The sequence below is a fragment of the Sander vitreus genome, chromosome 22 (genome assembly GCF_031162955.1).
Source record: "Sander vitreus isolate 19-12246 chromosome 22, sanVit1, whole genome shotgun sequence".
NCBI lineage: Eukaryota > Metazoa > Chordata > Actinopteri > Perciformes > Percidae > Sander > Sander vitreus.
Genome location: NC_135876.1, coordinates 4,497,581 through 4,509,283, shown reverse-complemented (window position 1 = coordinate 4,509,283; position 11,703 = coordinate 4,497,581). Strand labels below are relative to the sequence as shown.

Sequence of the window (11,703 nt, the reverse complement as noted above, 5' to 3'; positions counted from 1 at the left end):
ATCAAACAATACCATTGACCACGCCACGCTGACACGGTAAAAAGCTGTTTGCTTTCCCTGTTGCCACACACCTGTACCTGTGACTGTTTATTACCTGGATGCATTTCCGGTGTCAATGCTCCACTCAGTGATCAAACATAAAACTGCTTATCTTGGAAAGACAAAAAAGTCCAGGGTGCTCAGAAAGTTCAATCAAATGCTTGAAGGTGCTCTTTGGGGTTGGGAATTCAATTGAATGTAGAGAAAAAGAAAAAATCCAAGGCACTCTTCTTCAAAATTACTTAAAAAGCCTTTATTTTACTGGCTATTTCATGATAGAAAATTTGAAGAAGGCTGTCAGTGCCACTACGCGTGGGTTGCTTTTCCCAATGTCTTTTAAATTTTCTATCAGGCTTTTTAAAGGCTTTTTAAGTAATTTTGAAGAAGAGTGCCTTGGATTTTTTTCTTTTTCTCTACATTCATAAAACTGCTTATGCTTTAATGTTGAATATATAAACAAAAGAAAAGAAACAAAAGGTACAATATGTACTCGTCCTTTTTATATTGCACATTTTCAATATCTTCAGTTTTCTATACTGTTTGCACTATTTGGTATTTATTATCGGATTGTACATATTACTTATCTTTTTTAATTGTACATATTACTTGTGTTTTTTTATTTTGTTTGTTTATATATTACTAATGTTTTTTTTTACATTTATTTTATATATTACTTACTTGTTGTACGTGTCCTTGTTGCACCGTGGGTCGGAGAGAAACCTATTTTCAATTGCTCTGTATGTCTGAGACATATTGCAGAATTGACAATAAAGTTTTTTTTATTATTATTATTTAGAATTCAATTTACAAATATTCAGCCATCACAGTCCGTAAACATAAAACTATACATAAATAAGTGCAAATAATATAATATGAAAGTAATAATTTAAACAGAAACAAATAAAAAGATACATAGGTAAAGAAGTGACAGACTTGCAAACTTCATGAATGATAATGACAGCAGGAGTTCTTAAAGAATTTTGAGTAGATATTAGTTATTAAAATATCTTTCTCATTTATTTATTATTGTTAGAGACTCAAAGTATATGTCAGTTTCAATCTGGAATAGTTTAAAACATGGTGTTGATTTGGAAGCTTTTGCTTTGTGAATATGGAACTTACCTAATAAAATAGGTTTTTTAAAGAGATTTAAACAATAAAGTTGACTTGACTTGACTTATTGCTCCCACACGTAGAGACGGCTTTTACTTCGAAAATCAGTTAGCGGAAGTGCTGTTCTCGCTCGCTCTCGGTGTCTTTCCGCCGCTCTGAAGTTGTGCTGGAAGTTTTTTTTACCTTTCAGGTTTGTCCGATGAGCTCAGTTGGTTTCAACAGTTTGGAAGTAAGATGAGCGGACAGACGGTCCCCGCGGACTTCTCGGGACACATGCTGGACCTGGACGAGGACGAAGACCTGGAGGTTTTCAGCAAGGTAACGTCAAAGACAAAAAAAAGTTCCTTGAAAACAAGGCGAAAGCTTCGCTCTCTCTCAACAGTTCCCTTGGCTTTTCTTGCTACGTGGATCTAGCGTTAAGCCCAGGCACTAACATGCCCGCTTTAACTTTAACCTTGTAGAATAATAGGCCATGTAGCGTCAGTTTAAAGGTTTCCTCCAGTCTGTGCGGGTTGTAACGTTAGTAAGCATACAGTGTCACGTAGAGAAGGAAGGAAACCAAATGTCGTTGATCAGCTGATGAGCTGACCTTAGGACCCGACTGCCCTCTCTGCTTTGACGTTAAAACTCCGTTCACATGTTGAATGGTTCTGTAGGCTAACACTTTACAATCCGAGTTAGCTCCAAAACAATAATGAACACCAGTAGTGGAATGTAACTTAAAGTACATTTACTCAACGTACTTAACGCTCCTGTTGTCCTCGGGTCAAATTTGATCCATTTTCAAAACGTTTCTATATCAGAAATGGGCTTACGTGCAATTTAGTGTCCCAAATTGTTTTCCAAAAACTGAGTGTCCCAAATGATGAGGGTCTTATTTGAGACAGGTTAGGGGTAGGGTTAGGGTAGCACAGGTGGTTTAGAAGGTTCATAATTAATTAAGGACTTTGTATTGGGAATTTGGGACACTAAACTGCACGTATACCTCAGAAATGTGGGTTTCTTTCAACCACATTTTCAACAAAAACGTGGATGGTTCACTACAAGCTCCTCACAAGTAAAATAATTGATCAGTTCGCTGCTTTCATTGAATGTGGGTGTTTTATTCAATTTTTTAGCATTTGAAAAAAAAATAGAAGATAAAAGAACGTTGAAAAAAGTGACAAACATGTCGGAAAAGGAAGGAAAAAAATCCCACAAAAAAATCTCAAAAGGCGCAGAAAAAAGTTGATAAAAACATCAGAAAATGTGACAAAAAAACGTGGATAAAAGTGACAAAAACGTCAAAATGTTGACCCAGAAAAACAAAAAGTTGTATGGTCAACGGGTTAACAAGGGACAAGGGTTAAGTCCAAATGTTGAGGTAACGTTACCAACCAACCCACAAACTGTGAAATAAGGGCGCGTTCCAGGCAACCCGTAACTTGTGTTTTCACAACCTTCTACCCGTGAATGCCCTGGAATGGCAGTCAAACCCTTAACTTACTACTTGTGAACTCGTTGTACTCACACTTCCAGTTTTTAACGTCACAGTCACACACACATAAACAACAATGGTGACCCCTGTTGATGCTGTACAGACGCCGGTGATTAACAGACAGAAATAGAAATAAATAGACAGAAATAGGTAACTTAAAGTAATTCCGTACATTGTAATCAAAACAATACACATACGATTGTGTACTACTACAGGTTATGTTTATTAAATGAAGCTCAAAATATGTCGCCGACTAGAAATCGCTAGTATCAGCTAGCGTCAGCTAACGTCAATGTTTCGTAGCCGCTAGCTAACTACAATGTTTTAATACTTCAACTACGTTTTCCTGATGATACTTACACACTTTTACTTGAGTAACATTTTCAATTCAGGACTTTTTACTTGTAACAAAGGATTTTTACAGTGTGGTATTAGTACTTTAACTGCAGTAAAGGATCTGAATACTTCTTCCAGCAGATTTGAACTCTCAGCCCTGGTACACCTGTTGAAGTAGTTTTGAATTAGTGGCCATTGGTGGATTCTATTAGTCTGGCTATCACCAGACCAAGCTCAATCTTTTAAGATTGAACATTAGTCTGGGGAGTCTGCTCTGTATTTTGTACTGCACAAGAGACGTGATCAACGGGCGTAGTTCAAATGACTCTGTACGCAACTGGATAGTCCTTCAACCAATCAGACCAACGATCTGGGTGACGTAGCAGCGACAGCGGCATCAACGGGTTGCTGCGCTTCGGTGACCGCCATGTTGAATGTAAACAAGAAGCTGCTTGGTCGCTTCTCTATCGTCATCGTGTTAAACCCGGCAATAGCGAGGTGGATAAGCCAGTTTGTGATTGGTTCCCGCAAATTTGTAACGGAAGCAGGATAGTTAAACGTACAGGTTTCCAGCCTGAGCTGCAGGGCGAAATCAAATCGAGTTAAAGATAGATAATGTTCTGGCAGAAAATGACCAGTACCTTTTCCTAGTACCTAGTTTACGGACATTTCTGTTGATCCAAAAACGGAAAAATTCTGAAGCTTTTCAGTATATCCTCTGTACCTTTAACGGATATTACTGTACTGATCCAAAAATGTATTCATATTAACACAGTATAGCACTGATGCTTTACTTACCATACTATACACTCTAAGAAATATCTGTGTATTAGCCTAACAGCTGTATGACTGTATATTCTAACAGAAATTCCATAGAATGTGATTCACAGTTGTATTTCTGTTTATGTACATTTCATATTGCATTATGGGACCTTTTATCTGTGCTCCGACAACTAACGTACTGTAAGTTATCAACGTAGTTATCCTAGCAACAGTATTATCGTAAATTATTAACCAGCACTCGGATTAGCAAGAGTCAAAAGTTGCAAAAAAAAAGTGTTCAAAGCGTTTTAAAAGGCGTCATAGTGTCAAAGCGTAAAAAAAAGAGCTTTAAATGAATTAAAGAACAAATTTCATTTCAGAAGTTATAACTAAGCAGCTGTGTCTGGGAGAATTTATAATAGCAGAACGTGTTCTGTATTTTTACTGTACAGTCGCCACACACAACATTTTTTAATTTTTTTTAATTACGGGACAAAGTCCAGGTAATGAGCTGCCAGAAGTTCTTGTGTTATTTTATGAGTTTATTCCTACGGAAGAGGATTAGAGCCACATGTGAAAAATGTATTTGAGTTCTGAGTTTAAAGTCAGAATTCTGAGATTAAACTCTGAACCTAATACATTTTTTTTTCACATGTGGCCCTAATCCTCTACCGTATATTTTTTAGGGTGTAATATAAAAAGATATCATATTTTCTAACGGCTACTGTGAATTAGTAGACACGTGTAGAGTATAATGTAGTATTGTTGAATGTGTGAACGCGGTACAGCCTGTGCAAACGCACACTAAAGCCCCCGTACTGTGTTTGTGCTGGGCTTGATTCAGGTCAGAATGTGAACAAAGGGAGGTCTCAAACAAAGCAAGGAATGCTGCGTTTTCATTTATTTATTTTATTAAAGAGCGAGAAAGCCAACATGCATATCTAGAATTCTTTGTGAAACCCACTACAAACGGAACAGTTCAAACACACCTGTTCAAAGTGGTGCAGGGGTTTCCCTACCATTATAAGGCTTAGGTGCACTCCAGTGGACTTCTTTAGCAAGTTTGGTCTTCAAGCTTTTTGAGTGTTATATATTTACTTTTTGAGTGTTATATATTTACTATCTGAAAAAGGCACATGTTGAGGATGAGGACCAGCCTGAACCAGAGGTATCAGTCTGAAACAGAGCTGAACAAAAGACCAGTGTAATTAGTTAAGTTATTAATTTGTTTACAATATTTTCGGGCTTCAACCATGTGCTGCTCAAGCAGAAAGACGGGTCACTGGGAGAGAAAGAGATAGATTTGTTAGGCATTGAAGAAAGAGGAGGACAGCATCCAACAGCGTTTCCTCCTCAGTTTTTGATACTTGTTACGAAAATAAGTGTTTTATATATGCATGCATACATGCATACATACCTACATACATACAGGGTAAAAAAAATCCCCCGCACCCCCTTTGCTTTCTTTCTTTCTTTCTTTCTTTCTTCTTCGGTCTCGTCTGCCACTCTTTACGATGGCATATGTGGTACCTGGAAACAGAGGTAGAAAGTGCTGCTTCCTCCGTTCCTCAGGCTGTTACCATAACAACCCGTACCCACACAGACGGGTGCTAATTGTAGTTTAGTCTTTACATGTACTTTGGGTTCAACGAAACAGTTGTTTTCAAGCTGAAGTTTGAATCGACTGTCCTTTTTTTGCGCCGTCCTGTGAAAAGGGACTCCTCCAGCGCTCCTGCTGCATATGTGTGCTCGGACGATGAGCAGACTAGCTGGGACATGCGTCCTCGTTGTTTTGTAGCGTCTGGAGCAGTGTAAGGGGGCGGGGCTGCTGACCTCAGCCTCTCAGCTGTTGTTACAGGACACAGGCGGGCATGCAGCCCAGTGATGGTTCAGTGCAGCAGGATCATTTGAATGTGACACGTCCACTGTGGTTACCATCAGATCAGATGTATAGTATCTTACAGGTTGTAGCTGTTTCTGATTATTTTTTTTATTTTTTTTTATTTTTTTTTATGCTTTCAAATCATTTAGTAATAGGGGTCGACCGCTAAGTTTTTTTCAGGGTCAATATCAATACAGATTATTAATAGTTAATAGAAATGCACCGATATTCCGGCCGGTGACCGGAATTGGCCGGTTTTCACGTGCTCGGCCATGACCGGCAAGTCAGTCTGACATATGCCGATTTTATGCCGGTCAACGCTACAATTAACTGACAACATAAGTTATACGAGTTACAGTTCTCAAGGACGCACGCACGCACGCACACACACACACGCGACAGCACAGTCTCTTTTTCCTTTCTCTCAACTTTTCCGCCGTGTGTCGCGCGTACCCGCGCTATTCTCCCACATGTAGGGAACCTCGTGAATTAACCTGCAACATGTCAGCTGTTTGGAAATTCTTCAGCGTGTGTGCAGAAGATAACAAGTTTGCAATATGCAACACCTGCAAGGAAAAAGTAGGGCGTGGAGGGACGACACCAAAAACCAAAATCACATTTTTTTAGTTGGATATTGGATGTGTAAAGAAGGAAATGGTTCTAACATTGCACTTTAGATGTGTGTGAATTTCCCACACCAGGAGTAATTTATATAGTTCTATTTTATAGTAATCCATTATCTGTTCAAAAAATTTTCTATTAAAGAAAAGATAGAAAATAAATATTTGTGTGTGCTGTAAATTGGTTAGAAAAAATTAAATCGGCTAAAATCGGTATTGGCTGGCCTAACTCAAAGAAAATCGGAATCGGCCTAGAAAGTTGTAATCGGTGCATCTCTAGTAGTTAATGAAACCGATAAAAAAAGTTTATTGTAAAAATGAGTCTTTTAGTTGAATTAAGATTTTCTAATGTTACAAACTCCAACACAGAAGTTTGATTAAATGCTTTAGCAATCATTTAATAAAAGTGAAACTTTGAACATAATACCCTGTCCAAAAAATGAATACATAACAGGGTTTCCCACAGCACTTTGCAGTTTGGGCGGCCCGCCTAAGCTGGGGAACCCTACCGCCTTAACTAGGTCGTCAAAAAAAAAAAAAAAATCCGCTGCACAAAAGGCCGTCAAGTGCATCTCGGACAATAGCGCGGACGCACTTCACACCGCGAGCGGGCACGCGCGCCACATGGCCGAAATGAGAGAAAGAAAAAGAGACATGGTCCGTCGCTGTCCGGAGGATGACTAGCCAGTTGATAGCGCGCGTGTATCCGTGAGAACTGTAAGTCGTATAACTTATGTATTTAAGCCTGTTATTGTATTAGTCTATAGTTCTTGCAAATTTAAAATGAGTTAGCTGGTGATTTAGTTGTTTGAGTTCTTCACCTGCTAGCTAGGTTGCACGTGCCTGTTGATTCGATATAACGGCGATTGTTGAACGCCTTTGCTCACTGTGCATTATTTACATAGCCTGTAGCCATGCTAGATGTCAGCTCTGCCATAAGCAGTGACTGTGATCACCTTTGCACATTTTGACAATGTTGTTTTGCACTTTCTTTTGCACTTTAGTGTTGTATAGTTTGTATACTGTTTGTTAAAATTGTTTCAGTTGTTAAGAACAAATATTTTTAACCATTTGTATTAGAGATGGTCCGATACCATTTTTTGCTTCCCGATTCCGATACCTGAACTTGCTTATCGGCCGATACTGAGTCCAATACCAGTGTGTCATATACCAGTGTGTCATATATTTTATTATGTTTTAACAGCTGTATACTACTATCTCTGTATGGATGATATAATGTGTAACAGCTGTATACTACGATCCCTGTATGGATGTGATATTATTTCTATCTTTATTGTCAGTCTGGCTCAGGTTAAACTCTTTCTGAAACATGAACAATGAACGCCACAGAACCTTCCTTTATTCTGCAGTTTGACAATCAGTTATAACGGAAAAATAACATCAATAAACTACTTTAACATAGATTTTCTTTAGGGCTTTATTACGTGGTATCGGATCGGTGTATAAATTCCAGTACTTCCCGATACCAGCGTTTTAGGCAGTATCGGAGTTGGTATCGGAACATCTCTAATTTGTATAGTTTGTATGGTGTTTATAATGAAAATAAGCATCAATGGTCCACTTGTAAAAGAGTGCAATTACCAAAGGGCCCTTGAATTGATCTTTTTAAAACCAAGGATAGCTTGTAGCGATGCTAGATGTCAGCTCTGCCAGAAGCAGTGACTGTGAGCACCTTTGCACATTTTTTATGTTGTTTTGCACTTTATTTATTATAATATATTATTAAAATTTTATATTTAGTGTTTTATAAATAATTGTTAAATGTAGTACAGAGTCTGTAGTCTATCGCACAAAGAAACCCCCAAAGAAGAAGAAACTAACACATTTTCTGCGGGAAACCCTGCATAAAAACCAACATCTTCCTGAAGTCTAAACATGCTAACAGTTTATTGCAAGCATTGCAGACTGCTAACAGAGTTGTATTGGAGCCAGGTAGGGCACTTTTGAACAATTCACTTCATCAGTTATCTGTAAAATAAAACACAGACACAGAAAATCAGCAAATTGCCAAATATCTTTTTGACAAGCGTCCTTGACAGGGCGGTCAGAGCTTCTTTGCAGCTCAAGTTGGCGGCAGTGTGTACGTACAGTTAGTCTTGAAAAAAAGTTTGAAGGATGTGTCATCTGTCCACGTATTTATCTATTGTTTGAATATGGAGATAATGGCACACTTTCTCAGACATTCTCTCCTGGGTTTTGCACTCAATTATTCACATGGAAAGTGTCAGTAATAGTAGTGTGAAGAAAGGAAACAGAGAGCTAGAGAGGCTCCTTTCTCATCTCCATGCAGCGGGCCAATCACTGAGTGAGGTGGGTGTGAAGTTACATAAAGTTACAGAAATGGTTCGGGCACAGCCCCCCTAAACGCTGGCGGAAAGGTGTGGGAGAAGGGAGTTTCCGTAACTATTAAAATAACCGAAAACTAAGCATACTGGCAGCCTACGCCGCGTTCAGACTTCTGGCAAAAGTTTCACAAATGTTTTTTTTTTCTTGCTCTACATGACTTGGATCTGTTTTTTTATTTTTTCAGAACAGTGTGAACAGCACAAATCCCATGCAATCTGATCTTTTCAATTCTGATTTTGGTCACTTTCATATACGTGCTCCTAAATCAGATACAGATTGGATATTTTGCAATGCAACCTCAGTCTGAACAGTCATTGAAATTCATGCAAATTTTACACATTCGTTACAGTTCTGCTCTGGCAGAAGTCATATCATCCGACCACTCCCGGCTCCCAACTCCTCATCCACACCCACCTCCGTACAGAAGCAGCAGCCATCACTGACATGTCATGGAAAAAAATGTGGCTCTCTTTCTCCTCGTCCTCGTTACCATCTGCTCCCCAATTTTCGCTGGCTTCTATTAACTGCACATAGACTTAGAAATGAAACCGTAAACGCTGACTTCAGTGGCCTCCATGTTTACTTCCATACAACAGCATGTGTCGTCCTTGTTATTGGTCTTTTGCGCATGCATCTAATATTGGACATTGAACATTTAAAAAAATATATAATAAAGTGAACAGTGCAACACACTGTCCAAAGTTGCAAAGCATTGCACCATTTGATGAACATAGCACACACTGGATGTGTCAAAAGACAGAAGAAGTAGTCAGGGGAGCGTTATTATGGATCCCACGTAGGGTTGCAAAATTCCAGGAATTTTCGAAGTTGGAAACTTTCCATGGGAATTAATGGGAATAAACTGGATATTTTTAATATTGCTTGTTATTTTATATATATATATATATATATATATATATATATAGATATATATATATATATATATATATATATATATATATATATATAGATATATATATATATATAATAGATATGGTTTGTGTTTAGGAAAAGAACAACGGGACCGTTGGTTTAGGAATCCTGACACGTGGGACACAATCCCCGGTCTCCTGGGTGAAGGTCCTGTGTTGTGATTCACGTAACTTCTAGGCAAGTCCCGCCCTACGAAGCAGCCCGATTGGTTGGGGTTAGGCATTGACCTCGAGTACTTAAGGTTTAGGATAGCCAACTGGTCAGGGGATAGGACCTGAACAAATCGGGTTCCGTTACCTTGCGTAAGCATGGACGCCTGGCCAATAGTAGCCTGTGAATGCTATTGAAGGGCGGGTCTTGCCTAGAAGTTGCGTGGGTTCCATAATAACTTGTCAGGGGACGGAATCCAGGAAGCAAATTTGCTAGAAGGGCTGCTTCTTGCTTGTGCACAAAACACTTCTAAGTACTCTCCTTAAGGTTGATGTATTTAAAGGTTTCTTCCTCATCTTGGTCTTATACTTAGGAAAACCTCGACCTCTGATTCTATCTCAACCCCAACATGGCAGAGTTTATGGCCATAAATGAAGAAAACGAACGCATCACGAGAACAGTGTTTTGCGACCAGGACGTAAAGAGTCAGAGTAACTTTGTGAGCAAAGAAAAAAAAGTTAAAAGTGCAGCAGCATGGGTACTTTCGTCATCGTAGAATACATCAAATGTTCTCATCTGAAGTTATTTTCCCAATCTGTCACCTGTTATCTCTGCTGTCTAAAAACTGGAAGTTCCGGTTTCACTCCTTTTCACTCAGTCTGTTCATAGTATTTATTGTTTTCAGCAAACCGGTTTCTAGCCTCTGTTGAAATCATGTAACTCAAACGCCCCAAACGCTTTCCAGTAACTTGAGTCCAAATCAATCGCTGGAGATGTTTCTTCTTCATATAAAATGCATGATCAATCTTCGAGTAAAGTTTGTGCTGTCGCTGCTGACCTCTTTAGTATCGATTGCTTGAAATGTTCATAATCTTGGAATCTTGTTGAGGCAACAGTTTTACGTGTGCGTGTGCGTGTTTGTGTGTGTGTGTGCGTGTGCTTGTGTGTGTGTGTGTGTGCGCGCGTGCGGACTAATTGGGGATTAATCCAATCCAATCGTTTTACTGAGCGTATTTAGCCTCAATCAAATTCTTACCCCACACACCATCTGGATAGGTTGGTGAATTTAAAAATGCGCCCACAGGGCCCAGATGGCTCCCGCAGTTAGTAGTCAAAGATACACTTTGGTGCATTACTGTTGAGAACTTGCTGAAAGTCAGTCTTCTGGAATGAAAATTGTGTGCTCCTTAAAATGTGTCCAATTGTGTATTTCCATGCAATGAAAGCATGAAGGATGCAATCATTATAGTTATAACTATGATGTACGATTATACTGGTCGGTGCTCTCTGATGGACAACATTTCTTAATTATCATAAACATATCATTTCTGTTATACCATTTGGTAGAGGGGCCAGGACATCTTGTGTGCCAGAGACCAGCAGAGTAAAAAAAAAAAAAAGAACAAACATTTTGGAAATGATAAAAATGTGTCAGAGTCATTGAAACCCAGCGATTCTACGGAAGACAAATATACTCTGTTGTGACAAAAACGCTGGGCTCACTCCTAGAAATAGAATGGGAGTAGAACGGACATTGGACTGTTTTCCGTGGTCATTTGACTAGTTGAAGGGAAATGAAAGAAATAGCAGCTCACCACCGTGCATTGACCATAAAAAATAGAATGAGTTAGCCCGCTCCAACGGTCAGAGTTCTTTGCAATGGCAACATTACACAGCAAAAATGGCCACCGCTCTGACCATGCTGCTATGTTGATTTGAATGGGAATGACTATTCGGCTCTCATTCCATTTCTGTGGGCTCACTGTATTCCGGGACCAGTAGCCAACCTTTTTTACACTTGGGTTTTTGTACAGATTAAACGAACAACATACAGAGCCAGGCTAGCTGTTCCCCTATTTCCAGTATTTATGCTGAGCCATAGATTTAATGGACAGAGTGGTAGCAATCCTCGCATCTAACTTTGTTCTGGAAATTTCCTAAATTGTTGAACCATTGCTTTGAGCCAATGTGTATGAGGAGTTCTTAAAGTTCATCTATAAACAATAGTGTCGGAGCATCTATAT

The 11,703-nt window shown here is 39.0% G+C and overlaps 1 protein-coding gene across 3 annotated transcripts in view; it reads left to right on the top strand.

The window, feature by feature from the left end:
* The first annotated feature begins 1,288 nt into the window (after positions 1 to 1,288).
* Positions 1,289 to 11,703, top strand: part of snx7 (sorting nexin 7) — a 72,494-nt gene continuing 62,079 nt past the window's right edge. For 2 of the 3 annotated variants that reach the window (XM_078280175.1, XM_078280176.1), the window contains exon 1: positions 1,289 to 1,470. In XM_078280175.1, the coding sequence (XP_078136301.1) occupies positions 1,387 to 1,470 (84 nt within the window). In that variant the 5' untranslated portion in view covers positions 1,289 to 1,386. The remainder of the gene's footprint in view (positions 1,471 to 11,703) is intronic. The other variant, XM_078280174.1, reaches the window with a different exon arrangement.